The sequence below is a fragment of the Ylistrum balloti genome, unplaced genomic scaffold (genome assembly GCF_031769215.1).
Source record: "Ylistrum balloti isolate Yb309-2 unplaced genomic scaffold, AGI_CSIRO_Ybal_v1 Utg370182, whole genome shotgun sequence".
Lineage (NCBI taxonomy): Eukaryota > Metazoa > Mollusca > Bivalvia > Pectinida > Pectinidae > Ylistrum > Ylistrum balloti.
In genome coordinates, this window is record NW_026782167.1 from 68448 (window position 1) to 92094 (window position 23647).

Below are 23647 nucleotides of genomic sequence, written 5' to 3' on the forward strand. Positions count from 1 at the left end.
AGGCTACTTACAAGAAATTATATTCAATATTTTCCACTTAAAGTCTTGCCTTTTGAAACCACTGATGGATACATAATAAAATCTGCTTATTTTCTCTCTTCAAATCAGTTGATGTATTTTTTAATTTGATTGATTTATTTACTCCCCATGTATTGAGGGAAATTATTGCTGCCTAACGTTCTTATGAGAAGGATGTGAAACATACGTACTTAGATAAACAAAACGCAAATTGAAACTCTAATTCGATTAATCCTTGTCAAAATATGAACAAAATATATTTACACCTAGGCTCGTGAAAAAGTATAAATCTAAACATCAGTAGAACTATTCTAACATATAACCAGTGTTTTTCCGAAGATGTTGGACATTAACTAGATTCCCGTAAGTAAGAAAATGTTATTCATTAACATTTCGTAAAACAAATATTTTACGGCAAAAGTTGGACTCCTTACAACTAAATAGTGTAAAATGAACAATTTTTATGGACGATTTAGTTTCGTAATCCACGAATTCAAATGACCATGAACTGTTAAATAAGTATTGTTGGCTTTATGGGCTTATATTTATTCACTAAATCAAGGATTCACTAGATAACAAATTCTATTTGAAAACCACGAAAATTGATTCCGAACTTTGTAACATATATAACATATATGGAGTCACTAGAAATTTCGGAAACACTCATTTCACCGAAACAGGATTGATAGATATGATGATGACATCAGATCCTATTTATTTTTGTTACAGTTGATGGAGGCTGGAGTACATGGGGGTCATATTCCACGTGTTCTGTATCGTGTAAATCAACATCAGGAGGCGCTACTACCGGTGTATCAACCAAAACGAGGTTATGTAATAATCCAACTCCAAAGTATGATGGGAAACAGTGTTCAGGCTCCGGGACGCAGACTCAATCATGTACACCATCCAATTACTGTCCAGGTACGTGTACATACGCTGGTCGTAGTTTACAATACTGTATTGTATTTTACATCACAGTGTTCGATTCAAAGTGTGCTGTCAATATACATTGCCTTAACATGATTAATTTAGCTTGAAGTAAAAGTTTAAAGTTTAATCAAGATATATAGTTAGACTTTATATAAGAACCGACTTTTTAGAAAGAAGTATTATGAAAGATTAAACCAAACAATCTTTAAAGAAAAAATTCTGCTGAAAACAGTAAGACTTACATAGTGGTATATCCGCCGGTTATATATCTAAAGAGAGCGGGGTCGAACTAATTCATTTTGAACTGACAAATTATTGCTTTATTTGTAGTCACGAATTAAATTACTTATTGTCCATCAAAAGTATGCTAATCGGCCATGACTCGTATATATACGGTAAGGTCGTGTGGAACATACAACTCAAAATGTAAATGTTCGTACACAATCGATTTTACATATGATAAAACAATCATCAGTATTCGTGATAATGATAACATAAATATTGAATTATGTTCAATAACTGTTACCAGTACATGGCGGTTACACCAGCTGGGGAGGATGGGGTGCGTGTTCTGTGACGTGCGACAGTGGTACCCAAACCAGGACTCGTTCGTGTAACAATCCGACACCTCAGTATGGCGGAAACTCTTGTTCTGGAAGTAGTTCAGAGGCTAAATCTTGTACAAAGAGCCCATGTCCAAGTAAGTTGATGAAATGTTTTAGACATATATATGTATTCTTAAGTATATAAAGTATATCATGTATATCATGTATATCATGTAGTAAACTAATGTCTGTGTTTATACTATGTATATATACTATGTATAACAAGAAATAACAGTTTATCAAAATGACTACTTAAAGGATGGATTGACTTATTTAGCCAACATGTGACTTCCATCATAACATAAATAATGAACTGTTATAAAACATCAGTACAAAATGCAACTCAGACAAAAAGAAGCAAATCCGAGCAAAATAGATCTGTGCTGTTTCAAATGGGGTTGTCAAAAAAAATCTTAATTATAGGTACTGACAACAAAAGTAAAAAGGGGTAGGAAAGAAGATGTGATTCAAAAGATCAGAGTCCCCGCAGTACATAATAATTATGGCTGTGAGGAGAGCTGAGAAATACTTCTCTGCAGTCACCCTGACCAATAAGGGGACAATATTCAGCTTGCAGCAGATCATCAAATCATCCTTTTAAAACCATTAAAGTGTTTTGGGTCATGGATTATTATTAGCACATAAACACATATGTCTCACCTACATAATATACAAATATGATAACAGTTTCTATAAACCAAAGAATATTATAACGACACTTCTTGTAGTCGATGGAGTATGGGGATCCTGGAGTAGTTACACATCTTGTACACTAACGTGTAAGGACTATGGAACGTCACAGACTGGCACCAAGACTCGAACCCGATCATGTGACAACCCGGCTCCACAGCATAATGGCGCAAACTGTCCTGGTTCCAACACAGATGTTCCATCCTGCACAACTTCGACGTATTGTGCCAGTATGTATAAAGGAGTGGGCTGTACATTAAGATAATTACGATACATACATAGTTCAAACAATTTTAACTTTAAAGATTTTATTGCTTAGAATAAATAGTTTGGTATCAGGATTTTTATTTTGTAGTACCATAAAGATTGACGTTAAACCAGAACGAAAACTATGCGTGGATATATTAACACATAGATAATTTATTTTTTTAAATTTCTTTTATTTTTGAAAAGTTTCGTAATTTTTACAGATAATGACATCTACATGTGCAACACACTTTACCATGCATCATCATCATCATCATCATCATCATCATCATCATCATCATCATCATCATCATCATCATCATCATTAAACCACAACATCCTCATTATCAACCACCATCATCATCATTATCATCACCATCGTCATTATCATCATCATCATCATCATCATCATCATCATCATCATCAACCATCATCATCAGCAGCATCATCATCATCATCATCAACATCCTCGTCATCAACAATCATCATCACCAACCAGCAACATCATCATCAGTAGAAGTCATTATCTTCACGGTATATTTATCAACACACTCGTCATTTATCATCCTACTGTCACACATCTTCCACACCCTCACACAATAATAATAATGATATCATCATCAGCATTTTCATCAACATCAGCTATTTCTACCAACACATGGACATGCATACTTTTGTACATGCATCACTCACATCCTCACACATGCATTTCATGCTCTCTTTAAATACAAAAAGAAATTCAATAGATTAAGTCAGTCAATATTAAGTCAGTAGGTATTGAGAGAGAGAGAGAGAGAGAGAGAGAGAGAGAGAGAGAGAGAGAGAGAGAGAGAGAGAGAGAGAGAGGGGGGGAAATGGTTGGGCTACAGATGAAACTAAAATATATTAGTAGATAAAAAAAATAATTGAATATATCGATCTCATGTTTCCATTCATACACTCACATTTAATGAAACCTGAATGTTTGGTTGTATCTATGAACATCATTGTCACAACGCTATCCTGATTATTTCAAAGTTGGGGTGAAATTATATTCATAGACAAAATGATTCGAAAAATTACTTCACGAATTTAATGAAACAGAAACTACAACATAAACACAATAAGATATTCTGAACGTAAAAGTACACATCCATGACAGAAACACCATTATATATTCTGAACGTCAGAGTACACATCCAGGACAGACAGAAACACAAGATATTCTGAACGTCAGAGTACACATCCAGGACAGAAACACAATTAGATACTCTGAACGTCAGAGTACACATCCAGGACAGAAACACAATTAGATACTCTGAACGTCAGAGTACACATCCAGGACAGAAACACAATTAGATACTCTGAACGTCAGAGTACACATCCAGGACAGAAACACAATTCGATATTCTGAACGTCAGAGTACACATCCAGGACAGAAACACAATTCGATATTCTGAACGTTAGAGTACACATCCAGGACAGAAACACAATTAGATACTCTGAACGTCAGAGTACACATCCAGGACAGACAGAAACACAATTAGATATTCTGAACGTTAGAGTACACATCCAGGACAGAAACACAATTCGATATTCTGAACGTCAGAGTACACTTAACATGTCGGAAACACAAAAGACACTCCAAAACTAATTTGTGTAAACATTAACTGCTGTCGTTTATCATTGAGTTTTTTTTTCTTTTTTTATTTCCTGTGTAGTTAATGGTGGATTTACATCATGGACAACCTGGAGTTCTTGTTCTGTAACATGTGCGTCTGGTACGCAAGAGAGGAGCCGTTCTTGTACAAATCCAGCACCCCAGTTTGGAGGGACAAGTTGTTCCGGAGCAACCCGTGGCACTAAAACGTGCACACTATCACCTTGTCCAAGTGAGTGTATATAGTTCTCAGAACGTAATTATTTATTTTGAAATTCCACTTTTTCGCCAATTGCTATTACAACAAACCGATAACGTGAACTCATAACGCCCACCGTGGCAGTATACATCCTTTACATCGTCACTTACAAAAACCTCTGAATTTTAATGTAATCGAGATATGCCATAACTGTATTTGCAGCATATCTTTATTTGGATATGGCAATTTTAATAGCATCAACATATTGAAATCACAAAGATTTTTTTTCTGAATTCTGGTGTTTTGATAATATTTTGACAAACTCGGTAAAAAAATCATATATAGATTTTTACATTTTATCATTTCATCAAACACGTTATTTTCTTTCTGGTCACTGTTCATGTACCCAACACTTTTATAAAGTTTGTTTGATATTACAAATTAACTTGAATCTTAGTTGATGGTGCCTGGACAAATTGGGGAAGCTGGAGCACGTGTACGGTCACGTGCGGGGGTGGCTCTTCTACAAGAACTCGATCATGTACAAATCCCTCTCCGCAATATGGCGGGGTTAACTGTCCGAATTCAGCATCAGAAACTATGGACTGCAACACTCAATCTTGTATCAGTACGTGCTGTTCAGAATGTATATACTAGTGAATAAATTATAATTAACAATTGGATTTGAAATAATAGGGCGATTTTTTTGTACGTTTTGCTTATAAGGAAAAAAGGAACACATCAAATATCTTGATAAATCAGCATAACATAAAATAATTAAAAATCCAGATTAAAATAGATCTTTCCATTAAAGTCCAGTTTTGCCAACAAACCAAGAAGGATACATAAACCTCATATAAGATCCTTGACTAATCAAAAAGGAATTTTCTTTTGATTTGAAGTTTTCACGCAAATGAAAGTTGTTGTTAAGATTATGAATCGTTCCAGTTGACGGAGCCTGGGGGGCCTGGGGGAGTTGGAGTCTATGCACTTTGACCTGTGGAGGTGGGAAGCAATCACGTTCAAGACTCTGTGATGATCCTCGTCCTCAGAATGGTGGTCTTACTTGTTCTGGTGACTCTGGTGATCTAGCGGATTGTAATTCTAACTCGTGTCCAGCTGCGGCTGCCGGTGTTTACCAACAGGTAGAGTAAATCAAAATCACATGAAAACATTTTTTACAGTTTGGATGGGAAAGCTTTTCCAGAACAACTTACAGAATACCTGGTTTTATCATTCACATTGTCCTCGGTTCAACTATTTGTGTTTGAATTAAGATTTTGTTGACATGTCGTTATTTCTGTATTATTCTTATGAAATATACAAACGTTTATTCGAAGGCATTATTTATAAATATATGGCGCAATAAAACACAATTTGAAGAGCATAGAATTGAAACGGACGAATGAGGTTTCGGCCTTCTCGTCCAATTATTACTTTAATATGTTTATTATGTGTACATATTTAAAACATGTGATTAATATTTCCAGTCATAAAAGTTATAAAAATGGAAAATGAGTTTTTAATTTTATTTCATTTTTGTACCGTAACCACGATAATACTGCTTGACGATTCATTTCAAAAAACATTTTTTGTAACATATTTTGTATTTGTTATATGTTATATTTACAAGTTAATAATGTAAAACGGCAATCTTTCAATCATAGTCAGCATATTTTCATTCTAAAGGGCAATGTATTATATAAGTATATATATTTGTCATGAAACTGGCACCACCAATGTCTGATTAAACATGACACATATATTATTGCTGTATTCGGCAGTGACGGAAAACAGCTGTATGTTAGCAAGTGCGGTAATTCGATAGAACTGTTGAAATAAGCGATTTTAAATGTTGTAATGAACAAATAGATTTATGAGCAGTTATATCCAATGCCGTTTGGATCTATGTTTCCTCGTTGAGCAATCTTTATGTCGTCCGTCATCAGGCAAAATTCAATGTCAGGTAAACACAGATTAGACAACAACAGCCAGTTTGTACAACTGTCAGAATATTTTTGTATGGACTTTATAGAACCATGTTGACTTCTTAAGTTGTTCTTATTCAATATATTTTACCTGTTAATATACCACCATATTGACATCATCAAAGTTTCATAACCTCGATACTCTTTGTAATTAACATGACTTGTTCTTTGTATATGTGTGTGTGAAATCCAGTAACGTTTTGTGCATGCAAGCGTTTTAGCCGAATAATTCTATGCAAAGGCAGAGAAACGTTGCCGTATACGGTTTTGTTTTTATTAATTTGATCCTACAAAAATAAAAATAAAAATTTCCATCTACGACCCATTTTTGTTGTAGCAGTTTAGGCCTTCACAGCATTCTGGATTGTTTGGTAAAATGTGTAAAACAACCAACTTTTTGATGATGCTTTACTCTAAAAAGTCTTGACACTATTTTTATTTATACAAGATCTCTGCATTTTTTATCAGCTCTGTCCTACCGGCTGGTTTACCTGCGAGTCTGGAGCAATGAAATGTATCAACAGAGAGTTCCAGTGTGACTGTTTTAATGACTGTGATGACGGAAGTGACGAGACTGCTAATTATGCCGGGTGTAGCGGAGCACTGATCGCCTCCTGTGAGAGCGGGGCTGACGGTATGATAATGATGATATATATTCCGTTGTAATTCTTTGTCTCATTAGTTTCGAGGATAGAATACGATCAACATAATATCCATTGAAAATAAGAATAATGCAGAAAATCAGAATGCGTTTTACTTCATTTGAAAAATATCTCTTTTCTACATAAAAATTTTGTTGAAATCATATACTCCCTCAAATCAAAACAGTATTTACTAATATCTAGTTATAATATCCAAAACATACAATTATTAGAATTCATACTATTTCATGATTATGATTGTCAAGGAATAATAGATGAACATTTCAGATATAATTTCAAGCAATGTTTATAAATACAAAAAGCAGATATAAACAGGTTTCAATTATCATAATGTCCATTGAAAAAAAATGATAACGAAATGGAGAATTCATTTATCTCAATTACCAAGCAGTTCATGTGTCTTAACTATAAAATCATCATTGTGAATGAAGCTCGTTGTTATATCAATTTTATACGTATTTTCCTTGCATTTTGCAGGAACGTCTAGGACAGGAATTCTATCGTTGGTGATGTGCGCCGTTGCAGCGGTTCTTATCATAAGCAGAACATGCTAATGGTTGTTTTCAAATGTGTGATTTGTTTCCTGTGATCTATCTGGAGATATTCTAAGGCACATAAATTTGTACGGGCCTACCCCGAGCCTTCTAGACGGAGTTGTCTGTATACTATTTCATTCTTCAGGCTCCGATTGTGTGGTGTTAAAAAACTTGGCACTTGAATCCGTGAATGAACATGGCTCACAAAATCCGTTGTTACTTCAATTCACGAAAAATTCCCTGATAATCCTTTCGTGGATACATGAATTCCTGAATTACGAGTAACAAGGAATTCAACGAAAATAAACTCCCACGAAAATCAATTATCATAAAGTATGTGATTACCATTGTTCTACATACCGATATTACATCGTTATAACTAAGTGGACGACCGGAATACAACAGTCACAATGTCTTATTTTCATATCTTTTTTTTTCAAATAATCATATCGGTTATCAATTACTTATCTTTCTTCTAAAAATACTTATTTTCAATAGACAATCAAGATAAAATTGTTGAACGTTATGGGTTAAATGTATTGCCCAGGGACACAACCACGGTCTAATTTCCTTCTGAGTAGCACGAACAGCTGGAGTAGGGATGGTAACACCCAACAACTCTGATCATCCTATAAAGTCAGAGTACACAGAGTACACAGAGCGACACTTTATCAACGGAACCATCAAGATCTCCATACACCATTATATAACATTAGCAAAGCGATTAGAAAGATGTACTCGTAAGGATTAATAATCTATTGCTTTCGGCCCAGAAACAAGACTCAGTAAGAGGACATCGATTGTAGATGACTGATGATGATAACTAATTCTAACTTATGTTACTTGCTATCTTTAATATTTTATTGCTTCAGTTAGGTTTTTACTTTAACTATGACATCAACAGTCATCAATATAAGCTTGTTGTACATACACACGATATCATTATTTTGTGTTTTGTTATGTAATAAAGGAAACAAATGTTTTTGTGTTCGAATTTTATTTCTCTTTAAGCGCTATTAATTCGAATGTTAATCCGCACACGATATGACTATTTTTCAAGTTACGTATATTTTGCTTAATAGGCGTTTGACAATGTGTTTTATAATTCCGATTATATCATTATATGAAAATTAGCTTGTTTCTGATTGGCTGAGAATTAAGCGATTGACGTCATTAGGAATCCAGCTTTCTGATTGGCTCATAAGGTATAGATTTCATTAGAGAAAAAAATTTTCACTGGCGCCATTTTGTTTGCAAAGAATTGCTGAAATTAATTTGAACTTAGTCTACAAAAAAACAAAAAAAATATATATATATTATTCTTTTCCTTATATCTGGATCTGAGTGACGGACGCTTTTAATTTTGATCTATACTTCGCCGTTCCGCTTGGACTGCTTTTACTGTCAACACTGGAGAAGCTGTGACCAGAGACGTCTCTGCTGTGACGGAGGTGTTTTTCTTCCCCTGGCCATTTCTTTGTCTGGATCATCGTACTTACTCCTTGGATTGGTTACATTTAAGTATATATTTTACACATAAGCATGTCTAGTGAACAGTATCGTTGTTTAGTCCTGGGGCATAGTTTTATTCGTCGACTCGAATATTGAACCTAGTTTGTCACCAGATTTTAATTTATCACAGACTGAGATTCGTCTGGCTGGTTACTCCGGTGGCACCGTTGATAGGCTACGGAAAAGTGTACATTTGCATGAGTTGTTAGTGTCGTTTCAACCGCATGCTATAATTCTTCAGATAGGCGGTAATGATTTGTGCGGCCATTTCGTCACACCCACACAATTAGCTATTGACATTATTACTTTTGCTAGCCACCTACGTCATCGCTACGGCGTAATGTTTATATTCATTTGTGACATTTTCAAACGTCCTAGTCCACGAGGCATGCAACCACATCGCTACGAGTTACGTCGTGTGGAAACAAACACACGGTTATCTCAATTGATTCCATCACAAGAAGGCCTTCAATATCATAAACGCATGCATGATAGTCCCAGCACCTTATTTTTGCATGATGGATGTCACCTGAATTCCCTGGGTACTACCAAGTTTTATAGAAACATCAGAGTGGCCATTAAACATGCATGTTCCAAATGTATGGCATATAAACATGGTAGGTATACCAAATATCTGCTTTCTTGTTCTTATTTGAGTTCAGATGTTATTATAACACTGATATTCAGATGTTAACCATCTAGGTTGAGTTATATTGTGTATATATATTACATGCTAGTGAGTTCATCATTATATGCAGTGGAAGCCTACATTGTGAATTAATTTTGTCTCGGCATTTATAAACATTTGGCACCCAATTTCCATTCAATATCTTCATATACAGCTTCACATATCATGTTTAAATTTACTTTACTACTAATGTAGCTCTCTTTCATATACTATTGGTTTAATACTTAAATTTCAGTTGGCTTGTGGCTGATACTTGAGGTTAATTTGGTTTGATTTGAAAAAAAAAATTGTACACCGAGCTCAGCAATAGTGTATCTCGTATCTCTATGTACATGTTTTATGTAATTTCCATTTGCTGTATACATTTGACATCCGATATATGTATGAACAGCCCAGTGTTAACTGGTTTTGAGGGATGTTATTACCCAGGTTTGGGTAAATTTTGAGCCCTGATGATTTTATATGATTATTTTACCTGCACTACAGGTACTTGGTACCTTGTAGGGGCACAAAGGTTGTAATCATTCAATTGATGTCATGATTTTGAACAGCCCAGTGTTAACTGATTTTGAGGGATGTTATTACCCAGGTTTGGGTAAATTTTGAGCCCTGTTAATTTTATATGATTATTTTACCTGCACTACAGGTTCTTGGTATCTTGTAGGGGCACAAAGGTTGTAATCATTCATTTGACATCATGACATTGAATAGCCCAGTGTTAACTGGTTTTGAGGGACACATTCCTATACCCAGGTTTGGGTAGAGTATTTGGTTAGCCCTGATTTATTTATACCACTTTGATCTTTCATATGACTTAAGATGATTCAACCTCCTGCCCTCCACCATTTTTCTTTCAAATCACATGCTCTGTATAATTGTTTTCACATTCAGGAGTTTACTGAACACCCTACATGCATCAAATTAGTTCAATATCTTAATATCTCCATAACATTCAATTCTGTTGGTTCCATGGTGTAATTTTTGGACAACTTATTCATATCTTATTATCTCTTTACTATTTAGCTATCAGCAATGGGACCAAAGCCAACAAGAAATATAGGCAGAAAGCGTAATGCAGCTGAGGCGTCTTTGGACAGCACTGCCACACTTCAGTCGCAGGCTCAGCTAACTTCTTCCAGCTTGGTTCCTGGATCCACCACAGATAACCTGGGTCTAGCACCAGACACTTTGGCACTTATCACTAAGACAGTAACAGCTGCAGTTATGCAGGAAATCCAAAAAACTCCTGCACAAAGGCCTGATGCGGTAACTGTCCCAGCTGCTGCTGCGGGCAGTGCAACTTCTGAAGCGCGGGAGGCTACGGTGTTTTCAGCACATTCTCTTGAGACAGGTGCCAATACATTAAGTAACAGTTTATTTGCAAATTTTAATGTAAATGACTTGCCTGCAGCCAAGCCACCACAAGTGTCTTGTAGGCCCCTTCACCAGAAGGTGTCTCCTAAATTAAAGCAAAAAATATGGGAGGGTGAGTTTGTTGATTTGTCACAGATATTGGATGACCATGACCAAACTTATTTGAAATATACATTGCAATTAGATCACAGTGGCAGTGTTGGCTTGACTCAGGCACATCATAAGAAAATTTTAACAGTTGAAAGATGGACTGATGCATTTAGCATTTTTTCATCTGTCTATCGACAGAAATACCCTGAATGCACTAAGGGTCTGGCTACATACCAACATGTTGTCCGAAATATTGCGAAGGCAGGAGGAAACTGGTACAGCTAAGATACTAGTTTCCGCCGCCTTAAACAACCAGCCATGGATATGGATTGGGGTTCTTCAGAGCAGGAGTTATACTGCACAGCCATGACTTCATCCAGATTAAAGAACCCTTCTCTTTATCGCAGAAATTCTGGTTATGCCATGACATTTCAATCGGCTACTACCAATAATTTTCGTCCCCATGCCGGTACCTGCTTTCGCTATAACAAACGCACCCACTGCGAAGGGTGCAAGTACTCGCACATTTGTGGAAAGTGTGGGGGAAAACACCCCCATTCAAATGTTCAGAAAAATATAATAAATCTTCCTCAGAGCAAGCTCTGTCATAATCCCACCTCCTCTGTCACAACCTCTATTAATGTAGAGAAACTCAAAGACTACCTAGAAGGTTATAACCCCAAGCTCCTTTATTACCTTATTCAGGGTTTTACTACAGGTTTCCGTTTAGAGTTTCAAGGGTCACAGGGTCCTCAGAGCAGCCCCAATTTACAGTCGGCTCTGTCCAACCCTTCTGTTGTTTAGAGTAAAATTGATAAGGAGGTTAAACTGGTTCGTGTATTGGGTCCATTTCCCACTCCACCTCTAACAGATTTCAAACTATCTCCCCTTGGCTTGGTACCAAAGAAATCCCCAGGAGATTTTCGTCTTATTCACCATCTATCTTACCCTCGCCATGGTTCTTCCGTTAACAGTGGTATTCCTCCCGAGGCTTCTGAGGTACATTATGCAGGCATTGAAGATGCTATATCAAAAGTGAAACAATGTGGGACGGGGTGCTACATGGCAAATACAGACATCAAGTCTGCATTACGAATTATACCAGTACATCCCCTTGACCACAATTTACTGGGATTTTCCTTCAATTCAATAACCAGTATTATTATGACACCTGTTTACCAATGGGTTGCTCCACCTCTTGCAAAATTTTCGAGGCTTTTAGTACCGCTTTAGAATGGATAGCAGTCACTAAGTTAGGTTGTAGAAATGTCATCCACATTTTAGATGATTTTATGTTCGTGGCTGAAACACAGGAAGAGGCTACTGCTGCTTTACAACAATTCATTTTTATGTGTAGCTCAGTAGGAGTTCCTATTGCAGAGGAAAAAACTTTCCTCCCATGTCAACAGATGGCATTTGTAGGTATAATGCTGGATAGTGTTACATCTACGGCTTCATTGCCAACAGATAAAGTAGAGAAAGCTGCAACAGCTATCCATACTCTATTAGGAAAGGCTAAGTGTACGCTCAAAGATCTACAGTCATTGGTAGGCCTTCTTAATTTTGCATGTTCTGTCATTATGCCGGGTCGACCTTTTCTCAGACGTTTGATCAATTTAACTATAGGTGTTCTTCAACCGCATCATCACATTAGGTTAACACTAGAAGCAAAGGCAGATCTGAAAGAGTTTGGCTACACTTTCTTGAAACATACAATGGTCGTACAATTTTCATAGAGGAAAAGTTTTTGTCCAGCTACACATTGCAGTTATATACAGATGCTTCCTCTACGATTGGCTATGGAGCAATTTTCAAACATAGTTGGTTATATGGGGCGTTCCCACAAACATGCAAGAATTTGCATATTTCTATTTTAGAATTTTATCCTATATTGCTTGCATTGTACACTTGGGGTCGCCTGTGGTCTAACCACTCAATCCTTTTTTACACCGACAATGAAGCACTTGTTTCTGTGATCAATAAGCAAACCAGTAAGGATGCTATACTTCTGAAGGTGGTTAGATGTTTAGTTCTGAAATGCCTGGAACTTAACTTAAACTTTAGATGTAGACATGTTCCAGGCTGCCGCAACAGTCTTGCTGATTCACTTTCTCGGTTACAGATTGCTCGATTCAGGACTCTGGCCCCACAAGCAGATCAGTTACCAACCACAGTTCCCAATCATCTTGCACCCGCCAACTTCTTCCAGTCATTGAACATCAACTCGTACTATATATGACAGAGCACTCATCATTTTTCAGGAGTTTGCCTCGGCTAATCATTTCGACCCTTTTAGTAATCAGTTGACTCCAGCTCATATATCTCTTTTTGTCGCTCATTTATTTTATTGTAAATATTCCCCCAAGACCATTTCAACCTATCTTTCAGCCATAGCACATGTGCATAAACTTCTGCACAATTCTGATCCAACTTCTTCATTCTTAGTTAAGAAGCTGGGTTCCGGAGCATATCGTTTGTCACCCTCTTCCGATATGCGACTACCTATCACTGTTCCCATATTAAACCATCTTATACAGGCAGTTGCTATCAGAGCAACTTCGCCCTACCAAAGGCTCCTATTTCAAGCAATGTTTTTATTTGCTTTCAATGCCTTTGCACGGGTAGGTGAAATTACAAAGACTGGTCTTGGTCAAAACAATTTAGTTCTTTCTGATGTAAAGTTAGAAGTAGATAATTCCAGTCTGGTAGTTCGAGTATTCTTTAGTCGCTTTAAGCATAATCTAACACAAACTCGGCATGAAATTAATTTTGGGCATGGACCAACACAAATGTCTGCTGCTGCAGCCTTGCGTGATTATTTGTGTGCAAGGGGCCCAAATCCTGGCCCCCTTTTTCTGACTTCAAGCAACACACCGGTCCCACGCCCCCTTTTTGATAAGCAGTTACACAAATGTCTGGCTTTCTGTAAGTTGGATAGCACTTGCTACAAAGGTCATAGCTTCAGAATTGGTGCTGCCTCATATGCTGCTGAACAAGGCTATTCTGATGCTCAGATCTGTTCAATGGGCAGATGGCATTCATCAGCGTTTAGGAAATATCTCCGAGCAAATTCTGTAGTTTAAAGTTTTCTTTTTTTCACATTCTTTGTTGAGCCTGCTTGGGCCGGTTGACCTCTATAATTTATGTGTAATTTTATTTGTAATAAATGAAACATTTAACCTATACATGTACTATTTATTGTTTCAATGAAGACTTTTTTGCAGTAGCTTGCTTGGGCCGGCTTCTGTGCCGGCTTCTGGTTGATGCTTTTTGTTCCTAATTATGTATGATTTTTATAAATTTAGTTGGCACCTGTCTCTTTACCCTGTCGTCTGAACTTTCATTTCGCTATTTGAACAACATTGATACGGATTGACACGGTATCAATCGAACTTGGAGTTATTTGTTTTCCATGTCGAAACCTGGACTACTGTGACTTTTTTCTTCTGTACCATGAAATCAATTGACGCATGGACATAACAATTTCCTGGCCTGCTTGGGCTGGTCAGGGTTTTTTTATTGTAAAGTTGTATACATGTATAGTATCTTAATCATGTTTTCTCATCCGGTTGGATGATTCATCGAACCCTACTGTGTATCAATTTTATTTTTAGTTACATTGATATGATAATTGCTTATGTTGTGCTGTCTCTTTTTAGAAGTTAGTAAATATACAATTTTAGTGTAAAAGTATATACTTTGGTGGGGAAGTTTAAAAATTACTGTTTACACAGTAATTTTTCCACTTTGTGGCGTTGTTCTACCGAACCCCCACCTTTATAGTAAGTGTGAGAATTATATAAATACTGTATTTTTATAATACTTGTATGTATCTTGTTAATATTTACAGATGTTTCGTATAATTTCTAATAAACTTGTCACCTTATGGTGGCCATTTTCAATTCATACAAATCTTTTAGTTTTCTGTATGTAGAGTATACATAAACACTACTCATTAATTACTAGTAAGTCATAAAATCTCCCGTTGTTATGTAAATATCAAGCATGAATTAGTGGATTAAGTCATTTTCACCGAAAACAACAAACAACAAAAATATACAGATAAATAACTAAAAAAAAAAAACAATCAAAAAAAAAAAAAAAAAAAAAAAGATGTAAAGATGTCTAAGTATTGAGCAAGATGATTGGTGAAACATCTTTCACAACTAATCGGAAATATACATGGGTCTACTTTATACTCTCTCAACCTTAAATGTCTGTAGTTTTATTTGGATAACAATAATCATTAACACGGTGACCTGATCCGGTCATACATAATTCACAAACGATTAAGGAGGGATTTAAACTTAAACTAGATTACAAAAATATTATAGGTTATGAAAGTTTAAGTAAAGTCGATAGCCTTATGAACAGTATAGCAAAACATTACCAAGCTTTAAGATTGATAAGAGAATACATTCAGTCTTTAAATTTTTTAATCCCATATTTTTTTCTTTTGTCTTTTTTAACACCTGACCGGTTTTTATCCATTTTACTTATACTTATACACTTGATCATTGTAAAAATCCCAATAATGTAAGAACGTAATTAAATACATGCATTTCGGAACGAAACTTAAATAAATAAATTCATTTCAGAATGGAATTCACATAGCTAAATAATATAAGAACAAAATTGAATTATATTCATTCATTTTAGAACGAAATTAAATTATAAATCAGAATATTTAAGAACGAAATTCAAATAAATCAATTTATTTCATGGTAAAATTCAAATGAACTAATGGATTTCAGAACGAAATACAAACAAATTGATAAGTGAGAATTTCAAATAAACTTAAACTCACAATTGATGTGCCATATGCAAAGTTTCATAAAATCGAAGATTATATCAATTTCGTTGAGAATTAAACAAAAGAAAATACTTTCACTCAAATTTCCGAAATATATAGTTGCTTAACTAGATATGCAGGGCAACGTATTCACATAAAAATAATGACCCTTCTACATGTATATGAATGTTTTCTGACATAATATGGAGGCCACTTAGCATATAGTTGAATCACATATTCATTACTCGATTAATGTGAAGGACAAAGAGTGGTATTCGTATACTACGAAGTTACCTACATTATCTCATTCCGCTCTGAAGACATTATTTTTAATAATATTCGTAAAAACACAACTTGATTACAAACAAAAGAATATAATACAGAAGAGTCAAACAATGAGCAGAACTGTATCGAACAATCATTTTCTCCTTCTAGGTCGGTTTTGTTAAATAACAAAATATTGTATCCTATGAAACGAAAAAGGAAAACATAATTTTCACGAAATAAATAGCAATCAGAAATATGTATGTGAATTATAAGATAACCATTTTCAATCGTTTCTTCTTCAGTGTACTCAAAGTAATCTTAACATATGACCTAGATCCTACATAATCTTTGTAATTGTTATACATCCGCTTACAATAATCGCCTTTTTATGAGACAATGGGTGTGCCAAAACAGTATATTATATTATGGGATATATAACCTATAAACACCAGAGCAGTAACATTCTAGCTGAGCTGCTGGACCATTAACCTGCTGCCACCATGGGTTCGTACATATTCGTTTCTTTGAATTGTGTTCTTTTGTCCGTTTTGGTACTAATGATAGAGATACATATCTTAATGTACTCTTTATGAAATGATAAATTATTTTATACATCCTAAACTACATCTGCAGTCATAATCAATGTTAAAGGTGGTCATTAACTCAACCAGGTAAGGAATATTGTGTATGCTTGGAATGTCTTAATATTTACTAAATGTTATCGCAATCGGATGATATTTTCGTTTTAACAAAGCAGACGGCTGTGTTTATTTTCCATGAGAAATGATATAAAAATATGCGGAAAAGTTAGCAGAAACATTCCAGGCGGAAGAAAGGAAGAAATCAAAAGAAAAATGATAGTACTACTAAATGGAATAACAAAAGTAAAACTTCGCTGGGCGGCTTAACATCTTTGATAAAATAATTAAACGCAAAATTTGTGACAGACAAGAAAAGTGATGTGGCTGATCACGAAAGGTTTCGTTAATTAATCGGATAGATAATTTGATTGACAGAAATTGCATCTATAACAATAATGTATATGCTTTAAATGAATATGGCAATGGCTAGTTCTGATAATAGATCTATGATTTACTTTAATAAATTAGATATATATTCGTAAAACTAACCTAACACTTTCTCTTAAAACGGCATACATAACATTAGTAAAACTGTTTGATTTTACTTTCTATAAATAACCTGCTGTATCTAGACTTTGCTGATAAATCTAAATATCAAGGATGAACAATTCTCTCAAGAAAATCTTCCGTTTGATTCACAAAAGTTAAAAAAAACCCCAAAATTATTAACTGCAAACATTTTGAAAAGAGGGGGAAACAACTATTTTACCATCGTATTTATAGATTTTTGACAAGGGTTATCAGTTTTGAAATAATAAATTCATGTCCTACTTGTCTTTACTATAATTAGCTATGTAAAAGGATCCGAAATGAAGTATGCGTGTTCATTGTTCAACAAAACACAAATGACATAACTATGAAACCATTTTTATTCATTAGAGCTTGTGGCTGCAGCGCTGTTGGCCCTGGTTTGTTCGCTTGCTCCAGTAATTGAAGGTAAAGCAATTTCGATCTCATTAGATACCACAGAATTCAGAAATGTGGCTTCATGTAAAATTGCCATTTTTCGCTTTGCTTTCAGTATCATATTTTTAGGTTTATGTTATAAAGGCGTTGCATTTGATATGTACCATAATTGAATTTGTTTCAATTTCCCTTTGGAAGTCATTATTTGTTTTGGGATACGCTCATTCTACACAACTGTCATCAAATTTGAAGATGATAAAGGTTTAAATATTCAAATAAGAATATATATTTTATGACTTCGCGTGTAAAAGTTCCCATAAAAATGTTCAATTATCTCTTTCTAACTATACATTTTTCATGATTTCAAATAGATTTCTGCTAAGTCCACTTTCGTTTTTGTCAGGGGCACCTGACAATCGAGGTACAGAGTTTATCATTGGCTATATGCAGAACATTGCCGAGTCTATAAACGTCGAACTCTTTATCACAACCATGAGGACCACCACAGTCAATGTACGGGTGACCGCCCCGAGATACAGCGCCGCGGGGATCAACTCTGCCTTCTCTGTCACTGCCGGAACTGTGAAACAACTGTTCTTCCATCCCCGTATTCGAATGAAAGGCAACGAGATGAGTTCCAAGGCCGTATGGATCACCGCTGATGACGAGGTAGTTATCTATGGTGTAAACAAGGAGACATACTCGTGTGATGCCTTCCTTGGTCTTCCAACTGACGTCCTCGGAACAGAATACTACGCTGTCACATACTACCCTCCATCCAGACAGTGTGAACTTATGATTGTCGCAGTAAACGACAGCACTTCAGTCAGTATCACGGTAGGAGAAGCCATTGGAAGTCGGTATATATCTTGGGGAGGAAGGAACTACAAAAAGGGTAATACTCTCACTGTTACAATGAACAGGTTCGATACATTTCAACTTGTCACTTACGGGGATCTTACAGGGACATACATCGAATCTAGCAAAGCTGTCTCAGTGTTCAGTGGAAACATGAAAACTAATATTGGCAGAGGAGGCAGTTCTGATCATTTGGTTGAACATTTAACACCAGTTTCTACGTGGGGTAAGCGATTTGTTACTGTTCCAGTCCCACTGAGGACGGTTGGTGATTATTTCAAATTTATAGCCAGTGAAAGTAACACCAAAGTAAAAATCAGTGGCGGTTACTCGAGCTCGTTTACCTTAAATAACCCTGGAAAAATGGTTCAGAAAACAATATCTTCGAAGGCATATTGTCTTGTTGAATCGGACAAGCCAATATTAGTTGTTCAGTTTTGCCTCAGTCAACAGTCATCAAGAGAAAAATCGGATCCTATGATGATGATCATTCCACCGGTGGAACAATACGGAGCCGACTACACATTTACAACACCAAAGTACTCTCTCGGCTCTTACAACAACTATTTCATGTTTATCATCAAGGAATCTGAGAAATCAGGACTGAGGGTTGATGGCAATGCCTTCCCATCAAACACGAAGTATAACAAAATCAGCGGTACGGATTACGTAGGGGGCTACATCAGTGTGTCCGAGGGGTCCCACACTGTACGTCACACGTCTCCTATCTCCATCTTTGGAGGATATCTGTACGGTCAAGCAAACTATGAGACGTACGGGTTTACTACAGGCATGAGAATGGCGGGCATCAACACGGTAAAACGCCCTCTAACCTTTGATATACTTGCTGTCTTTGTTTTTGTTATCAACAGCAGAATAAACATATTGTCTGACAAATTATTGCGGAACAATCTTTGCTATACAAAAAATAGAAGCTTACGGATGCGTTCGGGATTTATGCACAATTCTAGCCAATAGAAATTATATCACCTGACAATTCATTTCAGCATTTACGTAAATATATGTTGTAGAAGTAAACAAGTAAAATTCCGTATGTATATACCGTGAAAACAATATTCACATTCGTTCCAGATATGTGTGCCAACTGCCACTGTTGTTGGAGACGGTGTTGACAATGATTGTGACGGCCTAATTGATGAGGAGTTGTGCACTGTAGAGAATCAACGTAGAGGTGTGTATGATCAATATTGAGGCTGGGCATATAAGGGCAAGCCAGGATTGCGGTTATTATCTGGCGATTGCTCCATTTAGTCCTCGAACCTACGACTCAGAGGTGGAACGCCAGTGATAAAGACGGTCAGACGCCTCAACCAATTGGCCACTGCAGCCCCACTTTTGAAACTGTTTGCTGACTGTTATTAACGTGCTGATTTATTAATTTGATTTAACGCCAGTTCTTCAAACAATAGAGCATTAATTTTTGTTCGTATTTTATTTAAAGTGACTCTGTGATGGCAATATATATATAAAAAAAAAAAACTAAATTGAATCAAATACTGCGTGACTTGTGTTAAAGGTATTCGCGCCTTCCCGTCAGTAGATAGACCTATGACCCACTAAAATAAATGTCAAGTTTGACACATCAGACTTAAATATAAAATATAAGTGAGAGTCAACTATGAAGAAGAATGACATTTTTTAAAATCTGGTTTGATGCTTCAATGATTCCTAAATTCAAATAAATAAATGAAAAAGAAAAATCTGTGATGGTGTAGTTGATTGGCGTGTTAACAAATCTGTGTGTCAATCAAACTATTATGCATGTGTCTTAGAAATGTGTATTTGCACTTCCTTTCATCAATTCATATTCGCAGATGATGATGGTGATGGACAGGTGGAAGAAGATTGTGCGAAACCTCCACCGAGTAAGTATGAGTTGTGATTGATAAATCATCATGATCTAATTGTCATTTGTTATGCCAAACATTCCTGGATAACATTAAATGATTTAGTCTTTTGCAGCTGAAATGATACAACTAGCATTGCTCTAATATCAAACTTTCAAATTGATTCCTGTACGTTGAGTTGACTGTAGAAAATGCAAATTTTGGTTTCTATAAACATGCCTGTATTCATTACTGAAATAAATTAAACCTTTGGTTTTCAGTTGATGGTGCCTGGGCATCGTGGGGATCATGGGCTACATGCTCGGTGTCTTGTAAATCTGCCACAGGAGGCACCACAAGTGGAACAACTACCAGAACGAGGCCATGCAGCAATCCAGCACCGAAGTATGATGGAAAGCAATGTTCCGGCTCTGGATCACAAAGCAAAACATGTACTCCTTCAAACTACTGTCCAGGTGAGGACATTCGATGGCTGACTTCGTCCATTAAAGTAATATATCGGAAAAAATTTGCGTATTAAATTCCCATCAATTGACTATAATAACTGCCAAATCAATTCACTTAAAACATGCTACCAGGATAAAATTTCGATAAAATATGTAACATGTCTACCACGATCTGATATTGGAATAATTGTCATAAATATATAGAAAAGTTTCAAATTAAGAAAAGTATGACATCTTGGAATAAATATCTGCATTAAGAAAAAAAAAAAAAAAAAAAAGAGTTAGGGTAAAGTATTAGTTTATGCTAAAATTACTTGATACATAAATACTTTTGTCAGTACATGGGGGTTACTCCAGCTGGGGAGGATGGGGTGCGTGTTCTGTGACGTGCGCCAGTGGTACCCAAACCAGGACTCGTTCGTGTAACAATCCGACACCTCAGTATGGCGGAAACTCTTGTTCTGGAAGTAGTTCAGAGGCTAAATCTTGTACAAAGAGCGCATGTCCAAGTAAGTAAAGAGAAATGATCAGGAAGAGAACAAAATATGTGAATGTTTTTTTTTCATGAAATTAAGAAAATAGTTTTCATCTTTTATGATCACAAATGTTTTAAAGAATTCAATTAAATAAGCTTTAAATATCATTGTATGTGTAACTCTAAAGATGAAGACTGGTAAATCAACTCATGGTTGTTAGATGGCATTAAAATAAATACTGATAAAAGGAAAGAGTAATGTTTTTCAATTCCTTGAAAATCCTTTTGAAATAGTCTTGAAATATTTGTTGTGACCACGCCCTTCTAAAAATGTTGGTAATGATAATGCTGAAATCAACAAGTTGCCTGTTATAGTTGATGGTAATTGGGCTAATTGGGGTTCATGGACGTCCTGTACCAGAACATGTGGAGGCGGAACAAAGAGAAGGTCACGGACATGTAGCAACCCGGCAAAAGCACATGGTGGGAAAGATTGCGCTGGAAGCAGTAGTCAAGATACATCTTGTAACACACAGAGCTGCGCAGGTGATTTTATTTATCAATAATCAAGAACAAAAAATTAATCAGTGCATGGTTTGTTTGTTTGTTTGTTTTCTCTTTCTTTTTTTTGTTTTTTTTTTGTTTTTGTTTTGTTTTTGTTTTGGCTTATCGACCCGTGATCAGTTAGGATTATTTTAGATCGCGAAGTCTTCTTTTTCGAATTTTGTTGCTACGTCATTGAACAACATACATTATGTCCGTTTCATACTATCCAGAGAAATTGTGGTAAGGCGTCTTGTCCATGGACATGACCAGGACAGCAGCAACCAGTCCGTTTCATGTGAAACTCCAGAACTCTTGTCGTATCTTTAACTGATGTTACGTAGACCAACATTCTAACCGACAAAACTATAGCAGTCTCTACAGCCTTACTAGATGAAACGAGGAACCAAATACCCAAACACGAAACCACAATTATTAATCACTTAGGTTGGGAAATAACATGTTGTAGGTAAAACTATGTCAATAAAGTGTTTTTTGTTCGTCTTTTTTGAAAGGAATAACTATTTCTATAACACAATTGTATGAGTATACCACCAAATATCATATGGAATCGGAATTTTTCGGGGCCACCTAGTTCCAGTTTCAAAAAAATCATATTCCATTACCTTTCATTCTATTGTTGTTAATTTTCTAGTTCATGGCGCATGGGCCAGTTGGGGTAGCTATGGGTCGTGCTCAAGAACTTGTGGAGGAGGCGTGAAAAAACGATACCGTACGTGCACAAATCCGGCACCTGCCCATGGTGGAAATGATTGTCCTAACTCAAACGAAGGCAGTGCTTCGTGCAACACCGGTGCTTGTCCAAGTAAATATCACTGTCCTTGCTGCTTCTGGAGTCCTGCGTATGTCTCTGTGAAACTGTGGTTCAGGGGAACAGCGTCACATGATAAAAGGATATAAGTGACACCTTTAAATAGTACCACTAACAAAATTACTTAAGACATAACCTAAAATATTATTTAAACATTGTTATATAAATCCCTGGAAACTTACCACTAGTAAACGTCAGCCCAGTCGACACATATTTAAAACGTGACACTTAGATTTTCTATCTATAACAACTCTAGAATTTGTAACATGATACACTACAAGTTTGCAGAAAAGCTGCAAAGCTTGCTATACATATGGTACTTACAAAAACCCTATAGGCGCGGCTTATTGTCTTTAATAGTAAACCAATGCATTTTTCAGAATGTGCCTGTTTCTGATGTCGGATTATTTCGAGTTTTTAGCATCCAAGCACGAAATCTATTCTAATATGCATTAACCTTATAACAGTCCATAGTTGATCAAATGACAGTAGAAAACACAAGACAAACATTTCATTCTCTTTGGTTTGTAGTTGATGGAGCATGGTCCGCTTGGGGAAGTTACGGTTCCTGTTCAGTGACCTGTGGAGGAGGTAATAAGTACAGGAGCAGAACATGTTCTAATCCTACTCCACAGTATGGTGGAGCGTCCTGTGGTAATGCCGATACCAGCAGTGCTACATGTAATACTCACCACTGCCCAAGTACGTATATAACTGCATCTCTATTGGAAAATTATGAATTGGTGAGTAGTTTCACCTCGTTTAATACATTTCCATTAGATATGTGTTTTAATGGTGACGGACAATAATATATCAGTATTATGACTTGGTTTGGTAGC

The 23647-nt window shown here is 36.0% G+C and overlaps 1 protein-coding gene across 1 annotated transcript in view; it reads left to right on the plus strand.

The window, feature by feature from the left end:
* LOC132551155 (uncharacterized) overlaps nucleotides 1-23647 on the plus strand; it is a 44393-nt gene that overhangs the window by 10238 nt on the left and 10508 nt on the right. Inside the window, exons 5-23 of the mRNA XM_060215267.1 lie at nucleotides 748-942; nucleotides 1481-1651; nucleotides 2285-2476; nucleotides 4193-4363; nucleotides 4788-4958; nucleotides 5279-5475; nucleotides 6787-6952; nucleotides 7458-7507; nucleotides 10740-11202; nucleotides 12465-12727; nucleotides 13303-13406; nucleotides 18158-19460; nucleotides 19737-19836; nucleotides 20480-20530; nucleotides 20773-20967; nucleotides 21297-21467; nucleotides 21809-21979; nucleotides 22632-22802; nucleotides 23340-23510. Coding sequence (XP_060071250.1) covers nucleotides 748-942; nucleotides 1481-1651; nucleotides 2285-2476; nucleotides 4193-4363; nucleotides 4788-4958; nucleotides 5279-5475; nucleotides 6787-6952; nucleotides 7458-7507; nucleotides 10740-11202; nucleotides 12465-12727; nucleotides 13303-13406; nucleotides 18158-19460; nucleotides 19737-19836; nucleotides 20480-20530; nucleotides 20773-20967; nucleotides 21297-21467; nucleotides 21809-21979; nucleotides 22632-22802; nucleotides 23340-23510 — 4476 coding nt within the window. The remainder of the gene's footprint in view (nucleotides 1-747; nucleotides 943-1480; nucleotides 1652-2284; nucleotides 2477-4192; nucleotides 4364-4787; nucleotides 4959-5278; nucleotides 5476-6786; nucleotides 6953-7457; nucleotides 7508-10739; nucleotides 11203-12464; nucleotides 12728-13302; nucleotides 13407-18157; nucleotides 19461-19736; nucleotides 19837-20479; nucleotides 20531-20772; nucleotides 20968-21296; nucleotides 21468-21808; nucleotides 21980-22631; nucleotides 22803-23339; nucleotides 23511-23647) is intronic.